Source organism: Corvus moneduloides, chromosome 2 (genome assembly GCF_009650955.1).
Source record: "Corvus moneduloides isolate bCorMon1 chromosome 2, bCorMon1.pri, whole genome shotgun sequence".
Classification (NCBI taxonomy): domain Eukaryota; kingdom Metazoa; phylum Chordata; class Aves; order Passeriformes; family Corvidae; genus Corvus; species Corvus moneduloides.
Window position 1 is genome coordinate 119,102,248 of NC_045477.1, and position 18,808 is coordinate 119,121,055.

Sequence of the window (18,808 nt, forward strand, 5' to 3'; positions counted from 1 at the left end):
CTCTGCCAGTTCAAATCCCTCTGAGTATTCAAAACAGCTGCTTACAACTGTGAAGGGCTGTTTCTGGGGACTGCAGATCCTCTCCTAGCAAAGCAGAGGCCAAAGGCACCGCTCTGAGTTCCCAGGAGAGAGCTCAGAGCACTGGGAAACAGGTACACAAAATTAACTCACCTGGTTGTGCTGAGTGAATTGGTCAAGGCTGCGTTGGCTGGCAAAATGCAGTAAAACCTTCCATGAGATTTTATTTGGACATATTAATAATGTAAGGTTGGTTTGCAAGGACACCATGAAGCACTTATTAACTCCAGCAGCAGTAATTGCAGATTTTGTGTGTAACTAGACACTTGCAAGTGAGTAAACCTGTGTCACTCGATGTGCAGAGCGTGGCTAAGGGATTCTGTCAGATGTAGGCTAGCAGGGTCCCTCTGACTCCCCGAGGAAGTGCTAAAATAGAGACAGATCTGTTTGTGTCTTTATGGAGACTGGGAAAGAAAACAAACTCCAAGCAAGTGTCTTTAGAACACAGATACAATTTGTTCAGCTGACAGTCACTAATACCTGTTCTGAAGCAAACAAAAGCTGTGCAATCACAGAAACAAGTTAAGGCCTTGTTTCATCCTTTATGGTATCTCCTGCTTCATCCATCATCTGCCAAACGCAGCAGGAATTCCAGTAAGAAGCTGCCATGAAGACTTAACCTCAAATATCAATAACTTGCACAAAGGGAGGTTGTATTTTCTCTCAGCACCCCACTTTCAAAAAGCCCAGGCACCATCACATTAACCTCAAATTGCATCTCTTACACTTAATTTTGAATTTCCTTGAAAAAGTTGAGCAGATGCCTGCACATGCCTGAATGAAGGCTGCTGTAAGGCAAATGTGTGTCACATCTTGCTTTCAGTGACAAGCGCCTGAGGCACTCACAGCAGCTGAATGGATCTGAGTGGCACTGGTGCTTTGCTGGGGAACTCAAAGCAAAGGAGCAAAGGACCACCACACCAAGACATGGCACAAGTATCAGTTGCTCATATGAAGGGGAAGACACTTCCATTTGTGGTCACAACAAAAGAAGGCAGTAAATCAGTAGCTTAGGCTGCCCCAGGTGTTCCTTTCTCTGGTGTGTATGACTTTATTCCATGAAAATCCCAGTATCAGTTTAAGAAATAAAATGTTGGGGGAAGTGCTAGAAATAACAAACCTGTAAGATGCTAAATATGTATTTTCTCAGGGAGGCCACACAGCCTCCAGTGGTCTGTAGAGGGAGTACCAGAAGAGGTACATAAGAACATAAGAAATACATTATCTTTGGCAGTATTCTCTCATAAGAGAATTCTAGGATACAGGACAAGCAAGATACAGGACAAGGACACAGCCTGGACATGCTGGCATACTGACTTTGGCTCTCTTAGAAGTCAGGTGAGAGTTGGATGCCCTTCCAGGGAAGAGGCTAAACTTTACAAGGTCGTGCTTCTCATAGGTCTTTCAGAAAACAGAGGTGCCTTTCTCTTGTTCAAGAATTTGATGTCACAGCTGTAGCCAAACAAATGAAAAGGAGGAGAGCAGGTAGTCAATTAAATGCTAACAGGTAGTCAAATAAATGCCAAGAAACTCAGGAAATTTGTGGCAGTATCTACCATTTCCTGTGACTAAGCTGAATTTTATATGGGCTTCAAAATACAATCTCAAACAACTTATCAGCTGAAAATCTTGCTGGGTCAATAGAAACATGCCCAGAAGCAAATAGCATCTTGTTCATCTGTAACTCCTGACGTTTCCTTACAGACACAGACAAAGGTGTGGCCCCAGAGCTGCTTGGTAAAAATTAAAGTTGGATTCAGTAAACATGACGTTCTGAATTCCAGTTCCTCCATATTTCCACTTTTATGGCTGAGTAACCCAGTGGACAACTTTGCTCACTGGGCAGGTATGATACAGAGCACAACTAAATGTGCTGGAACAAGGCTGAGAATGCTATTCATATGTAACAGTCAGTAATTAGCCTCTCAAGGTTGGCACTAGAACAAACACAAGACCCTTCTGTCTCCATGTACCAATAACAGCTGTATTTGTTCAAAATATTGCTGTGAATCCCTTCCTTCATCTTTTCAAATTGCCAGATGCCAAAGGCAGCTAATAAATGAGAGGACTGTTTGTGGCCAGTGTTCTGTATCAAAGCTCCAGACACTCTGAGAGGCAAAGCCAGACATTTCCTGAGTGGATTTGCAGCATTTCAGTATTACTGAGCATAAGCCATGAGGAACCCACACTGTCTGTAGTGTTACTAGCTGCCAGCACATTCCCAAGGATGTGGTGATATTGTTTGCAGGAATGATTATACCTAAATGAAAATTCTACCCAAATGACTGTCAGGAAGGCAGCCTCTTCCTGGAATTCAGAGTCACCTTCACAGTCCTGGAGGAAGAAAGGTTTTTGGGATGGATTTGTGCCAGCCTGCTGAGAATGCTGCTCCTCACATCCTACCGAAACCTGTCTGATCTGCTTCCAAATACCAGTGAAAGTAACTCCTTAATGTCACCATACCTGGAGGTCCCAAGAACTCCTCAATGCTTATATCAACTTTCTCCTTGGATTTTCCCAAAGGCTCCATCCAGGTGAGGAAAGAGTAAAAAGTCTCCTGCAGCAATTTGCCAAACATTCACTGCATCAGTAATAAACTAATCAAAGCTTATTTTCTCTTCTCATTTTCCTCAGGTTCTGGTCCCCCTCAGAGTTACCTGTAGCAAAACCAGACACCAGACATCTCAAAGAAAAGCCACTGCCAAATGATTGTGTTCTTTATGGGCTTAAACAGAAATAGTGTGGAAGAGAAATGCCACGTCCCTTTTGAAATTGATTACTTCTGTAGCAAAGCAGGAAAAGCAGAAAATCACTGTTTAAATAGAGGTTTATTACCTCAACTGTTCCTACAAATACTTGTAATTTTCCAGAAGGTATTAAATATTTTTATATGTGAGAAAATTACCTAGGGAAAAAACACTTTTACTAATATTTCCTCTGTAAGGTCAGGGAGAGGGAAAGGGAAATACTGCACTGTAAAATTGCAGTATTCCTAAATGTGCTGAACTTTCTCTAACACACATCTAAACACACAAAAAGGTAGTTTGATAAAACTGGTATTTTCCCTTACAGTTATTATTTCAACAAATCCAGTTTCTAGGCAGAAACACTCATTTACCCTGACCATCCCAATTCCTTTAGCCCTCATCATAGATAGGATGGAGCACCAGCTGATTTTAAGGGAATATTGTGAGTGGATGTTTTGAGATCCATTGCAAGCACTACACCAGTGTTTTATTAGTGAAACTTCCACACAGAATTTGAACTTCATTGCTCTGATCTTTTCCTTTCCATCTCCAAATATTCTTGCTTTTTCTCAATTCTTCTTTTACATTTGTGCTATGATTGTTTTTAGTGTATAAATCTTTGTGTTAGTTCTCTGAAACTCTTCTTTCTGTGGATTTCAGAGGGAAAATCACCGGGGAAAGAAGGGCAGGAGAGGCAGGGAAGGAAATTTTCTACCTGTGGATCAGGGAAGCCATTAGGCGGCTCTCTGCTCTAGGCTTTGACTAAATCATAGCCAACATCATGGTTTTACCTCACTTGCAGCCAAACTTTCTCAGTTCCTTTAACTTGTTTCCTTCCGCAGCCTGCAAGAAAACTCTCCAAACAGGCATTAAAAACCAGTCTTGTTTATATTTTAATGGACGAGGAATTTTTCCGATTATCTCAGCTTTTTCCCGACCCCACTGGGGCCAGAATTTGGCAGCATTATGATATGGGGGAAAGGAATAGTGATGTTTTGCATCAGGTGTCAGCAGTGTTGTGTTCTCAGTGAGCAATGGGGACATTGGACATGCACACCACTGGCCTGAAGTGGTTCTTAGGAAACAGTGTGAGAAGTCAAAACTAAATCTTCATTTCTACATATTTTTCATCCATTGTTTTAAATAATTATTTAGAGCCAGTGCTTCGTTGAAAGAACAAAATATGGGCAATGCCAGATTGGAAAGGGGAAAAAGCAGCACAGGATCTGAAAGCAATCCGTGACACTCTTGGAATGCAACAAGGGTAATTTCTTAATCCAGGTGATTGTGCGAAAAGAGAGGAAGCATTACTACACCTGTTGCTTACCAGCATAGATAAAATAAATGTTGGGGACTTTGTTTATATTTAATTATGTTTATATGTTTATATATTTATTTAGTTACATTTATGTTTTTAAATGGTAGAGATGTCAATATTGGCAGCAGCCTGGGCTGCAGTGACAACGCCCTCGTGGGTTTCACAAGTCTGAGGTATATGGGCCAGGCAAAGAGTCAGAACATTGAATTTTAGAAGAGCAAACTTGCAGTTATTTAAGGAATCAGTGGATGGGACCCCCTGGACAACTTCCTTCAGGGATAAAGGAGCTGTACAGAGCTGTCCACTCTTTAAGAACCTATTTCTGCAAGCAAAGAACACTCAATTCTTCTTTTGGAGCACCTGTCAGAACTGTGCAAGTTAAACACCTAGGGAGGCTGGTGTGACAGTAGCTTCAGATTGAATCACCACGTCGTTGCAATGCATTGCAATAAATTGGACTGGGAACATTAAATATTCATTTGGTTGTCTGCTAAAAAGCATGAAAAAGTATGTTTACCCTTTGTAAAGATGAAGAAAGAGACCCTTAGGAAGTGCATGTACGTAGTTGTTGGTAACTACAGTCCACTGGGGTTTGGATAAGGTCCTGTGTCATGTTTTCAGTGATGTCTGAACATTATATTGATACTTGAATGGTTCAGAAGCTGCCACAGCCACCAAGAGCATCATCCTAATACCTGTGACTAAATCACACAGGAAAACATAACAGCACAGAAGTCAACAATAAGTTACAAGACTGCTTTTATTAAGATACCAAAATTCCTATAAATAGACTCAGATACAAATAGCAGTTTCTACTGAGCATGCAAGGTATCAAATACAAGCAACTGGTTCACATTTAATCCTGAGGAGTAGTGCTCAGCTTTTGTAAATGGCACAGCTCCACCAAAATAAACAGGCAGATCTCTCATCCTGTCACCTCCAAGAAGTTCAGGATTGTAAGTACTAAAAATTAGAAAAATATTTATAGTAAAATAGCTGATCCTGTCACTGACTGCAGAAGGCAAACACAGGTCACATTTGACAGCAAGCTGAGCAAGAGTTAAGAGACTCCCACATAACAAGAACTAATGGTTTTGTTGTTGCCCAAAGAAGTTGTGGACTCCCCACCCCTGGAAGAGTCCAAGGCCAGGCTGGATGAGGCTCTGAGCAACCTGGGATAGTGGAAGGTGTCCCATGGGATGGTCTTTAAGGTCCCTTCCAACCCAAACCATTCTATGATTCCACGTTCATCAGACTAAGACTGAGAAGATAATTTACAGTTTCACCCCTTGCAACTAAATGGATTTTTGGTTTTTTAGATCGGGATCTGGTAACTCTTATTTCCACAAGGAAAAGGCAAGTCAGTGTCTTACTCCTTACAGAGTCCCTTGAGTCTAAAGCAGAATGCAAATGATTACTCTGAAATTTATTGATGTATTTAAAAGGTATATATAAAAGCTCTAAAATCAATCACTACAACCTTTTGCAAAATGTGAAAGTCTTTTACCCAGTAATCTTACTACCTAATAGAAATTGGACTAGGAAGATAGAAAAGCCACTTTCTTGTGCTATTCTGTACCAAAAAATCAGCACTTAATGCTATGCCCACTAGAAACATTCATGGCTTCCAGCTAAGGACCAATTCCCACTAAGAGTTAGTTATAATGGTGTCCACTGAGCTTAAGGAGGAATTAGTTTGTCTATAAATTACTGAGTTAGATGTGACCCAGGCACAGCAGATTATCACTGTGTAGGAGGAGTGAGTGCAGCAAACAGAACCAAGGGGTGGTGGGACAGGTTACTGACTCCTCTTCACCCCCCATCTTCCAACACACTCGCTGAGGTGGAGATTTGGGGCAGCAGGGAAGAGCAGCCCAGGAAAGAGCCCTGCAGGAGATGCTGACTGCATGGAAGAGATTTTTGCTCCAGTTTATCCAGCTGAACAGACTGTGGTTGTACCCAATGGACCATGTAAACTGAGCCTGTGCTGCTGCACTGGTGGTCTTGCAGCCAGGAAAAACCCAGGTCAAATTTATAACTCTTTGTTTGCAATTGGAGAGCTCTCTCTTAGGTGGGCAGCACTGTGTGGCCTGACTGCACAATCATTAGGGTCTAATTAAGCAGAATACACAGGTACCAATTGATTTATCTGGAAAAACATGAGCTGCCAGCAACAAAAATAGTTTCTTTTTTCTTTTCTTTCTCTTCCACTGAGTCCTTGTCAATTACAGAATGAATAAAATTTAAAAACTCATGCTGAAGGACACCCTGAGTAGGTTAAGCCCCAGATCCACAGTGGCTTTTCCTTACTTGGTGGCAAATCCAATGCTTGTTTCCCATCTTCTGTATACTTAAGGCGTTGCACAATTAGGTCTTCAACGCTGTTGCAGCTCAAAGTTTCAACCTCACCCTAAGTAAATAGCGAGTTACAAACTGAAAAAGAGATCTTTATGGGGGTTTGCTGATTTACTTTCTCTAATATCTATGGAAACATGCAGCTTGTCAATATTAATGGCACAAGTGATGCTAACATGGGCACATAGTGATGTGTCACAGTGAGAAGACAGATCTTGGAACTTGAAGAGAGAACCAGAGGTCTTTGTTTTCTTCCCTTCTATTTTATCCATGGACAAACCACCAAAATTCACTTCAACCTGGAGCTGTTGTCACAAAGAGTTCTTAGGACACCAGGGAAGAACCAGATTGCTAAGAAAAAAGAAGTGGAGGGGGGGAAAGGGGGTATAGGAACCTTTTATATATGACATTAATTTGGAAAAGTCAGTGTTGTGTAGAGCAAGGAGAGCCAAATGTTGAGTGAAGACAAACTTCAGTTCTCCATGTGATGAGACATGATCCCCACTAGGAAAAAAAATAAAAATCAAATTAATCAGGATTGAGACAGGTGATCAACTACCTTCCAAAGACAGTAAATACAGAGGAAAGAAGAGCTGAGCAGCTCCAGCTCCTAAAAGGAGCCATTAGCTGAGACTCCAACATGATGTATAAGCGTTATGAGCCTGCTAATTCCTTTATGCTACAATCTCTTTGCACAACTCCAGAATTCCCACTACTATGAGGTATTACTCAGGAGAGCAGAATGATGAATGCAGGAGGAGCCATTCTTGCCTCTGGGGAGAGACTCAGAGGTTTCATGTGTAGGTTTTAATTTAATGAACCTCGATATGCCGTTTATGCTGGGTTTTGGCTCCATGGTGGGATGTGTATCCCTGATGGAACTACAGCTGCTGGAGTTGTACCAAGGAGTTCCAGGTACCTTCCCTTGGGACTCCTGACACATCCAGCCCTTAGGAAGCCACCAGAGCATCACCCTCACCTGTAGCCATCTCCCAGGAGCTGCCCCGAGATGGATAAGAGGGTGGTCTGTGGGATGAAAGACAGGGAAATACAGCTAAATGTGACTATTCAAGATTTACAAGCAGGAAGCTGGGACAGCATTCCCTGCCCTTTCCCTGTGGTGTATATAAAACATTACTGTGCTCGGTGAATTGAAATGAAATATCTGCAAATGCCATCGTGATGAATCCAGGGCATTGTCCTGTGTGAGGCCAGCACCAGGGAAGGGTCACTGACTAACTAACTCTGGCAATAATGGCAAATAAGCCCGGGAGCAGAGTCCGACCCACAGCAAACATCCTTGAGCTGTGAAGTAGCGTTAGGTGTTGTTTTTCAGCCTGCCAGCTTTCTCACTTCTCTCTCCTCCTCTTAAAGACACAAGCATGCAAATGATGGTGAGCTGCCAGAGCACACTAATTTTACAGAAAAAGTGCTGAATCCTGTGGTATCCTGGAAAAGTGTTGAATTCCCAGGTTTCAGAGGCAGAAATGTAGCAGTGGTTAAGTCTCCTCAGAGCCGTCTTTTCAGACTCTCTGCAGGCACATGTAAGCACTGCTTATGCATCATCAATATTTCAAGCTCTCTATATTTAACATCCCACTACTTTCTCAAAAAATCTCAAAAAATAGTAATTAAACCCCAGCTTTTGCAGAAAGGGATAACTTCTGAAGAAAATTTATAAAGAGAGTGGTAAAGTTTCTCTCCTTTATTATACTAATCACTGGTTTAAACCCAAAAATTATATGGGTTTTTTTTTTGTGGAAATGCTTATTGGTGTTTTCTAAAGTGATGTGCCATTTACTCAGACTGAGATCAAAGCCATGAAGGAAGATGAAGGACACAGTGCTGTCTTCCTCCTCTTACAGTCTGCAGTATTTGAAAACAGGAAAGAACAGCAGGAATTTCTTTCTTACTTATATGGCCTTTACCCACAGCAAAAAGGACAGCAAGTTCAAACACTCTCAAAATAAGGATGATCATCTACAAGTATTTCACCATTTCAGGAAGAGATAAACAGGTAAGAAATGTAACTGATCATAGTTCAGTACTTACATGTGGTAATCTGTGAATCACTAATCATAGAACACTTGGTAGCTGAAGTTGTCAGACTTGATCCTGAAGTTGTATCTTCCCATCTTTCGCTGGTACTGGAAAATGAGAAGGGTCACAACTCCCAGCACAAAACCAAACACAGCAAGGGCTATGAGGACAATGTACCAAATTCCCATTCCAGCCTTCTTCTCTCTCTTCATACCAGATGCAAAAAAAAAAAAAAAAAAAAAAAAAAAATTAAAAAAATCAAGAGGTGAAAGAAAAAAGCTTTGAAATTCCTAAATCTTTTACTGGGGAGAGAAACAGTTGCCTACAAATTGGCCAACATGCCAGTACAGAACTGTGCTACAGAAGTGTATCAGCCTTCTGGGGAGGGTAATTCTCTTGGAAAGGGTGTGAGAACAGTCCCTGTTCTCTTTTTGCATACAAGTGTAGAGTCCTTGCAGACATGAGTGTGATCTTCAGCTAAAATAAGAATTAAAGAATCAGCGCTGGTGACTTTTTGAAATGCTGCCTTACCTTCAGAAGGACTTTAGAGGTGAAGCATTCTCCTACCTTAGTCCTGCCTCCATCCATCTATGATCATACAACTGACTGGATTTGCTTTTATCATATATGTAACTGCTCTTCAAACACAGAGTATTGGGGGAAGGATTCTCTCTGTGTGCTGGGTCTCTAAGCTCCCAGCTGAGCCAGCAGAGGTGTGGCTGGGGTGGTCACTGGAGTCACCCTGGCTTGGTCACCACGGGTTCCACTCTGCACCTGAGCAGTTATTTAGAGCCAACTGCACAGCCCAAAGTTGTCTGCAGTGTCTGCACAAGTCTGGCAGACAGGGCACAGGACCTGCAGGAGACCTGTGCTCTGCTGGAATAGCACCCAGACTCCGAGGGGGAGGAAAGAACAAACACCAAGTGCCCCAGTGTTGCAGTGGGGATCCTGCAACACGCATATATCAAACCAGGAGTCCCGTGGAAAGGAAATATATACGAACAGACAGATTCTTGCTAGATGTTTCAGAGAGATGTTTATTTCTCCAGCCGCATGGCCGGAGCTCAGCGGAGGAACTGTTCAATCACGGGACCAAGGGTCCTTCTGCCCGCGCAGGGAACACAAACCAACCCATGGGAACGAGGCTGAGCAGGGACAGGGAAGCCCCGTGTCTGTGCCCTCAGGGCCCCTCTCCCAGGGCTACACGGCGGGGGAGAGACCCCAACACCTCACCCGTTTTATTTTAATAAAAGGAGAATGAAAACAACTGGATAAACATAACAAGAACAGTTTCAAAACAAAACAAGCCACCCTCCTGAGTCTATAAATGTCCAAACAGATTCTGTGGAACATCTTAGGGCTGACAGAAGGGAGACAGAACTCTGAGCATGCTTTGTGGGGAAACTGAGGCAAGAGAGGGTTTAACTTCTTCCCTCCCCCTTTTCATCCCCCACTCGGCATTGGAAAGGGATTTTTGGGGAAACAACTGGCAAAAGCATGGTTTTGTGAGGGAAACCATGGATGAAAAAACGGATTGGGAATACACTGGGGGTAATAGGACATAGGGTAAAAGGGAAAGGTGGGATTAGGAAAGGGAGACTGTAGGGGGGCCTTACAATAGAGATACTGTCTAACATGACTACGATTTTTTGCATATATACTGCCTTTTACAGGAACACCATCAGGCCCAGTGACCTGCGATGCTTGTAACCCTTTTCTACCTCGTATAATTTTGAATTGCACCACCTCTCCATCTCCCAAGCTTGGGATGCATTTTTCAGGGTTATTCTTTTTATTAGCAGTTCTATGCACGAATATGTCTTGCTGGTTGTCACACCTTGTTATAAAACCATAATTTTGCTTAACATTATACCATTTTACTATCCCTAAGATCTTAGTTTCTATGATCTTTTCCTTTTTCCGAGTGGCTGCTGTTTTCTGTCTCGCTGCGTCTTTGCTCTCTCCTTCGGTCGCTCCCGTGTTGGAATTGTCGGGGCTGCTGGTGCCTGCGCGCTCTTCCCGGGGTCGCGTTCGGGGCTGCGCGGGCCGGGCCGGGCCGCGCCGCTCAGTTCTCCGTGCGTCGCCTCCTCTGGTCGCAGCTTCGCTGCCAATGCCGGGCGCTGCACCCACGTCTCGGCCGGGCCCCCGAGCGACGACCCCCCCCGCGCTCCGCTCCAGCGCGCGTCTCGGCTGGGCGCGGCTCCGCTCCACCGCCATTGCCGCCCGCCGCCGCCTGCGCGCCTCCCCTCTCGGTCGGGCGTTCCCGGGGCTCGCTCCACCACGCGCTGCACGCGGCCGGGCGGGCACCGCCGGGTCCCGCCGCTCCCGCCGCGCCTCGCTCCGCCACCGACACTGCGGCTCGCGTGGCTCCGCCCGCGCGCGGGAACTGCCTCGCTGCTGCTCGCAGAGCGCTCGGCGCACGTGGCCTGGGCCGCACGGTCCCTGCGCCAGGCTTCCCTTCGCCAGGACACAGCTGACATTGCTCAACAGTCTCGGTAACTAAATAATATTCACGAAAATATTCTTCCATCGGCATATATTTTGACTCCAGTATTAACTGTGTCCAAACGGTTTTCCAAAAGCCCTTGGTAAGAATTAAATCCCAAGAAACATAGAAAAAGTTCTTAAACAACCATGCCAGGAAGTGTTTCAGTTCTTTCTGAGCTTGAATCAAGCTAAAATTTACAAATCGTTGTTCAAGAATCATTTTAAGTTTAAGATAAATGTCCATATGCGGCTCTGAGAGCCAAGAGTCTTCCCACGGTTCCTCCATAGTTTAGATATGGAATAGCAAAGCAAAACCAAGAAGAGGAATCCAAAGTTTCCAGGGTTTACTCACACAAATCAGTCGCTGTCCTTAGGGATCGGGGATCGTTCTGCCCGCATTCTCCACCATTTGTTGCAGTGGGGATCCTGCAACACGCATATATCAAACCAGGAGTCCCGTGGAAAGGAAATATATACGGACAGACAGATTCTTGCTAGATGTTTCAGAGAGATGTTTATTTCTCCAGCCGCATGGCCAGAGCTCAGCGGAGGAACTGCTCCAGTCACGGGACCAAGGGTCCTTCTGCCCGCGCAGGGAACACAAACCAACCCATGGGAACGAGGCTGAGCAGGGACAGGGAAGCCCCGTGTCTGTGCCCTCAGGGCCCCTCTCCCAGGGCTACATGGCAGGGGAGGGACCCCAACACCCCAGTGTGGGCAAGAGTCAAGTCCCACGTTGCCAACTGCCTCCCAAGGCACCACAGACCACAGGCAGAAAGTGTTCTCCTGGTTCCCTTTTAGCCACTTCCATATGTTTGTCCAAATCTGCAAGCAGAAACCCCTCTCCCTTTTTCATTGTGCCTCTCTTCATGTTTGTGCAAGTTCTTGTAATTCCTTCTTGCAAAGGCTCGATGCACCTACAAAAACATGCATTTGTTTGCTTACATTTTCAGGACAGCACTTGTTTTGCCAGGCACTTGTGTGGTGCCTGAGGTACACAGAAAACAAATACCACTGTACACATGCCTACAATTAGGAACAAGATTTGTGGCCAAAGGGCACTGCTAGCGACCACAGAGGTCAGTAAGAGCAGTGTCCAAGCTACACAACACCCAGGGCATCATTCTAAGACAGGGCAAAGCAGTGCTGTGTAATATATTTAGTCTTATTTCTGAATTTCAGCATAAAACAAAGGAATAAAGCAGAACATGCACAGTGGAAATGGCAGCCTGTAGCCAGACATAGACAGAGCAGGCCCTCCTGAGGATGTGGAACAGTGGCTTTTGCTGTAACATGTGACCAGGTGTTGGCAGAGCAGGTAAAGCTTTTTCATGTTTCACTGCAGCAGTTACACCTGTTTTACCTGACATCATAATTCACGTTGTCTCCTTCAGCACAGAGATGTAGATCACTTAAAATGTGGTGTGAGTATCCAAATTGGACACAGGACACAGCAGCCAGTAGTGCTACCTTTGCCTAGAAATCAACATAGTACAACCCAAATAAAGCTCCCCTCACCAGAGGCCCTTTAGGCAAATGGCCATTTTTCAAAATTAGAAATGCATCAGGATCTCCAGCAAAAATGGGAGTGAGAGCTACTTGTTGTAAGAGCTAAACAAAGAAAGCTGCATTAATTACTTTTTTTTTTAATAACTAATTCAGAAATGAGCACTGAGGGCCTATTTGAACAGACCGTGTAATGGAAGAAAAATACATTCTTTTAAGTCAGAGTCAGTTCCTAGGTCCAAAAGAACATTATGAACTGTCTACTCACGGTAGCCACATGTTAAGACTCTGATACTGGTGAGCCAAAACACTTTTAGTGAGTGTTTTATGTTAATAAGTTATAAATGTAAAGCTGGAGGGGACCAAATGACTGCAAACATGAGAGACCTCAGGTGCCCTGGAAAGCATCACTCAGATTAAATGCAGAAAAGGCAGGTGCATAACAAATTAGACCGTGCTTGTCCATAGTGCTGCTGTTTGCCCTCAATTAACCTGTGCTGCACCAAGTTAACCAAAGGTGTTGTGCATCAGCTGGGCTCTGCCACTTCCCCTCACCGTGGTAATGAAGTCAATACCAGGGAGCCAAAGGAAACACAACAATGAAATCTTTTACATCCTCCGATCTGGGACTTCAGAGCCCAAAATAATCGCAGGCTAACAGCAGTGTAAACACTTGGAAAACCGATTGCAATCTGAAAGATCGATGCTGCTTTCACACTTCACAATTGAAATAATTGTTTCATTTTGTGGTTGTTGCACTTGCTACCCTGTGCAAACAGCTACACAAAGGCACTTTATCTTCCCTTCTACATTCCCTTGACAGCCTGACAGTCCCTGCTCCGAGGAGGGCACGTGCTTCTCCACGCTGCCACATGGCTCCAGCAGGAATGCCTGCTCCCAAGGAATAGAGAGGGGCAGAAAAACCTTGTGTATCACAGGCCTTCAGGTTCCTTTGCCAGTACAAAATAATCTTGGCATGATAATTATGCTGTGCCCCCCTTTTGAGGCATCTGTTCGCAACTCACCAGCTGATTTACACAGGGGTCCCCAGGATGTTCTGTGCAGAGCGATGGTTTCTCCAGCCTTCAGGAGTCGAGCCCTTGCATGGCATCTCTGCAATGATCAATTCAAACTCCAAAAAGTCATGTGGCTTACTAATTAAAAATACAAAGCCTTCTGATGAGCTTGCGAAAGCCCAGTGCTACTCTCACCATCGGGCTTTTGTTTCTTAATGTTATGCTCTGTTAAACTGAAATTAGCATCAAAAGGAAGTCCAAAAGAAATGGCATCAGGGAAAAATCAGTATAAAATCTGTAATTAATCACACTGGAACACACTGCTGTGAACAGACATTTCGCACAGACAACCTTTTCATTAACTTTCTGTTTATTTTAGAGAAATCTTATGGGAGAATAAATTTATCACTAATGCCAGGGTTTTGTAAGCACTTTTGTTTGGATGTTTCTCCTGCCCATGGCAGGCACAGCAGATACTGCAACCAGCACCAGCAAAAGCAGCAGCAGCTTTCAGACCCTGATGAGCCACATGTCATTCTGAAGCTACCCACAACTTCAGTGACATGGGAACAACTAATCTGGGAACTGCAAGTCTGGAGTCCCCGTCCTGTGGGATGTTGGGGGTTAGCTGCTTTAGCTCTGTGTGAACAGCACTTGCACATGCATTTTTTGCACACTTCCTTTTTTTGTTTGCTACCTTATCGTTTTAAGTTGCAGCCTAAAGGTCTCTGATGGGAACCAAAACCCACTGGCATTATTCAAAAGACGCTTTTGAATAATGGATACTGGAAGGGCAAAAAATCCCCAGAGAAACTGCAGCATCATGCCACGATCAGCAAAACCAGCGGGTGTCTTACCAGCTTGTGTACTCAAGAATGTCTCACCAGTGTTACCAGTCTGGCACTGGAAAACCTCTACAATCCACTGCCAGCAACAGTGCCTGGGTCAGCCCCCAGAAAAATAGCCCTCAAATAGCTTTCCCAGGTAGGTGGGTCTGTTAGAGAACACATTTATGGAGTTGCTCCCTGATGACAATGATTTTTTGGTTCCACATGGCCATGGAGCAGCCACGTTCCACCAAACATCTGCATGGTGGTGGCACATCCCTCCTCTTCCCATTCAAAGTCATGTTTCTTACTCATTTCTTACAACTCTTCAACTTGTCTATTTTTTTAGCTCTAAACTTTAGAGCACCTTACTCTCTTCCACAGAGAAAACAAAGAATAAATAGACTAAGAGGAAATAATACAAGATGTAAGTCTCAATTTTGTGGGTAAAGAGCTGCATGAACTAAACCTGCCCTGAATGAAGTCAGTCTTCCCCAGAGTAACAGATAAGAAGGTCAGATGCCAGACTCGGGGCACTTTCCCAGCCATTTTTACATTATTTACAAATATCCTCCGTTCTTGCTCATCTTCCTTGATCTTTGCATCTTCTGCAGCTCCTCTCCCCTTCTTTGGAAAGCCATTGCTCACCCTGTGTAGATGTGCCTGGTGCTTGTCTTTCCCTCATCACAGTTTAACCTCAATCTAAGACACTGAATTCACTGACTTTTCAAAGGGGTAAATTTTACATAGGAGAAAGAACAATGCATCATATATATTTATATTCATACTCAGCTGCAAAAACTGGAGCCATCTTACCATTGTCAGTCATGTTTCCTGTCCCTACTTTTTTTGGTTGTTTTTTTTTTTTTAAAAATCTGGAGGAAGCCTTATACTTTGAGAAAGGAAACAAGCATCTTCTGGTAGCCTTTTTTAATCTTTTAGGAAGAGATCATTTGCTTTATAATTGGTTTGAACTGTGTTATTTAGAGCTAGAGGAAAGTGTTAAACAATGGGGGAACACCAAACTGCTAATGAAAACATCCTTGATAGAAAAAGAGCCAGGAAGGTTGGCAGAGGAAGAGGAGAATTCTCAAGTGTCTGCTAGTAAGAAAAAAAAGCCACCAGTAAAACATATTTTTTCTTACTTCTATGTTAGCAACACATTTTTAGATAAAGTTGTGTATCACTTACTTGGAAGAGAAAATAAACAAAGCAATGCTTTGTAGCACAGACAATTAAAAACTGCAGTTCTTATCAGGACATGGCTTGGTTTATTGCTTTAAAAAGTACTCAGGCTTTAAAAAGCCATAGTAAACTCTATTAAAGTCACAGCCCTAGAAACTTAAAGACACTGAGCTTCCTTTCCTGGCACCTAAACTCTCAGCTGAAGAAGCAAATCTGCAAAGGGAAAAAAAAAAGACAGAAAAATGTATCAATTTACTCAGACATTCTTCTGACACCGCTACTCTGGGAGTTCCTATTTTATGACACATCCATCTCAGCTGATACTTTTCCAACCAGCCTAATTTCATGGCTTTTTAGTCATCCCTTTGTGCAGAGGTGAAAGGTCCAGTTCTCGGGTTCCCCAGCTCTGTGCAAGCTCCATGCTTTTATCTAGGAGGATGAGGAACGGGAAGGAAGACTGACACTTCCATATGGCTGTAGTGTTTCCCCACTCCTCTCTGCTCTCAGCAGAGAACAAAGGAAACCTCAAGAGTTGTTTTAAACCCTGTTTGGAAACATTACTCCTTCCATTGCTTTGCAGGACTCCATATGGCACTGAGAAAAATATATTTTGGGGGGAAAAACGGTGTATTAGAGCAAAACACTTACAGTCCTGCAGGCGCTTCCTGGTGTCTCCATACAAATACGAATCCTGCAGTGTAAGTAAACCACAGTATTGTTGACAAAGGAAAAGATTTTCATCTTAAATTGTGCTTTGCTCGAATTCCCATTTTCCAGCAGTGTGGTATAAGTATTGGGGATGGGACAGCTGAAAAGGGAGACAAAAAACACACAGAGCAGTTAAGGCTAGAGAAGGCAGGTTGTGGTTATAGCACAGAACTTGGGTTTCAAGGCTTTCCTTCCTCTAGGAAGTCAGAGCCAGACCCTCCATGAAGCAGTTCTGGCAGTGCAGTGGTGATAAGGGGCTGTCTGCTGCTTTATTCTCACAGTAACCAGGTAGAGATTTGAGAAGTGGTTGGAGAGTTGGAGAAGAAGGGAAAGAGTAACAGAAAGAAGGATTTAAACTTGGCTTCACCAAACACAAACTGAAAGAACATAATATTAAAAGAAATAGGTTTTTTTATTGAGCAAAAGGATTATCCTATATTTTAAGGTGGCAGGTGAGCCCAAGGAATATGACATTGGGGTGAGATCAGAGATCAAGACAGGAACAAACCTCCTCTTTCACCAGAGGCTGTGAAATATCATGTGTGAGGAATCAAATAACCTATTTCTTCATTGACAAGAGGCACATAAGCTCTTGGTAAAGCTGAAACCAGAGGAATCTCTGAACCACAGAGAAGGAGACAAAGCACCCACTTTTCAAATGCTCTTTCACTACTGACTGCCAAAATCACCTTCAAGTGTTTTCCTCAGGTCAGAAGCACAATTCCCTGATAAAACTGTAGGGAAGACAACAAAACTCAAGAAACTTCCACATGGCCCTTCGAAATCCCTTTTCATATCTACCTTTCTTGCTCAAAGAAGGTGTAACCAGGCCAAATGCAAAGGGACCGTGCATGTGAATGATGAGAACACACGCAAAAGGCATTTAAAATATAACATGTACCACTGACATTGCTGTACCTGTTGCTGATAAAAACAAATGACAGGGGATCCACTGAATTATTGGTTGGAGTGGCCCAGCAGTCAGTGAGAACCACCTTGAGCTTGCTGTCTGCCCTCTGTATCCCCACTTCGATCAGCACGTCCTCACTGGCAGAGACGCTGAAATTTTGGGGGATTGGGGAGTTTCCAATAAACAACTGCATTTCTGTTCTGAAGTGTCCTGATCCGTGCAAATCCTCAAAGATGGTGTAAAGTCTGAAAAATCAATGATCCTTCTTTAAAGACCAACAATTTGACTGTAAGTTTCAGCAAGTCATAAATCAGTGCCTATGACTCCACACATTTAAATAGCGAAGGGTTATCTGCAGTCCAGGGTGTCAGGACACTGTTCAAAAGGAAAGGTGAAAATGCATCGAGTTTTCAGCTGGGAAGGTAGAGAGCATGGAAACACAAGTGGGAAAACCCAAAGGGTAGAATGTCTCAGCAATTCAGATAGGGCAGAGAGAAATGCCTGAGCGGAGCAGAAGGGGAACAAGACTATGACCTCTCTGAAAGCTCAAAATAAGGACAGTAAAAGCTTTGTGCAGAAGAGAAGAGCCAAAAAAATGAGACAGGGCGAATCTGAAGAAAAAGTGAAAGGCATGAGAAAATTATAGAGCTCAAAGAGAAGTGGCCTGACAAAGACTTTGCTGAGGAATAGAAAGGAAAATACAATCTCTGGACAGGGCTAGGAAACAGAAACTGGGTTTGGTGCCAAGAGTTGAAGCACGATGATAGGCAAGAGAGGAGGTGCACTTGTATGAAGGGAGAACACTCCCCACGAGAGCAAAGTTTGTGGTGTCACATTTTTCTATGAGCACGGCTTTGATTTTCTGTGAAGTGTGGCTCTGATTCCATCTTACTTGAAGATGGGGCTTTCCACAAGAAAAAAGTATTTGCATGATGTATCTTCTGGTTTTTCAAGTTGACCAAATAAGGATTTGTGGGGGGTTAAAAATTGCCATTCTCAGAAGCCACACAGCAGTCTGCAGGCCCCCATCAGTGGAAAGATATATGATATGTTCCAAAAGCAGGAAAATGCTGTTATTTCTACAAGGGATTGCCCAGGAAGGCAAAGAGGAGTCAGGAATTCTGACTCCTGAACCAGCAGTTCCCAAAGCTTTATTTTCACCTGTGGTTTAGCCAGGTAAAGGCCAAGCTTGTTGGAACTCCTGGCACATTAGTTGGAGTAGGAGAGAAGCACATAGCAGGGATCTCCTGAGCACAGCACTCTCAGGATGGCAGACTGATCCAAGAACTGTCACTGGATACAGCTACAGTCCCTGGGAGTTTTCCCAATGCAGCAGCACTTCAAACAGAGAGAGTTGTTCCTCACCCTTCTGCAGTGTACCCAGAGGAAGTCAAGACATCATTCTGGAACACACAGTGAATGGGACTGGCAATGTTCAAGTGGTGGGTTATTCCCTGAGCAGAAACCTCATTCCGAAGGGTGGTTTTCACTACTGTAGTAGTCATGTTCTGCAGCACAGAAAGGAGAAAGCACAGCTTGTGAACATCAGTGTTTCCAGGGAGGTAGCAGAGCTTTCCATCTTCAGGTGCTTGGGTGTTCCCCACTCTCCTGACGGCAAAAATCAAACAGAT

The 18,808-nt window shown here is 43.8% G+C and overlaps 1 protein-coding gene across 1 annotated transcript in view; it reads right to left on the reverse strand.

The window, feature by feature from the left end:
• Positions 1-4,885: 4,885 nt before the first annotated feature.
• The window catches only part of LOC116439877 (uromodulin-like 1), a 47,180-nt gene continuing 33,257 nt past the window's right edge, over positions 4,886-18,808 (reverse strand). Inside the window, 7 exon segments of the mRNA XM_032099918.1 lie at positions 4,886-7,002; positions 8,551-8,744; positions 11,636-11,649; positions 13,557-13,644; positions 16,208-16,367; positions 17,186-17,422; positions 18,543-18,685. Coding sequence (XP_031955809.1) covers positions 8,571-8,744; positions 11,636-11,649; positions 13,557-13,644; positions 16,208-16,367; positions 17,186-17,422; positions 18,543-18,685 — 816 coding nt within the window. The 3' untranslated portion in view covers positions 4,886-7,002; positions 8,551-8,570.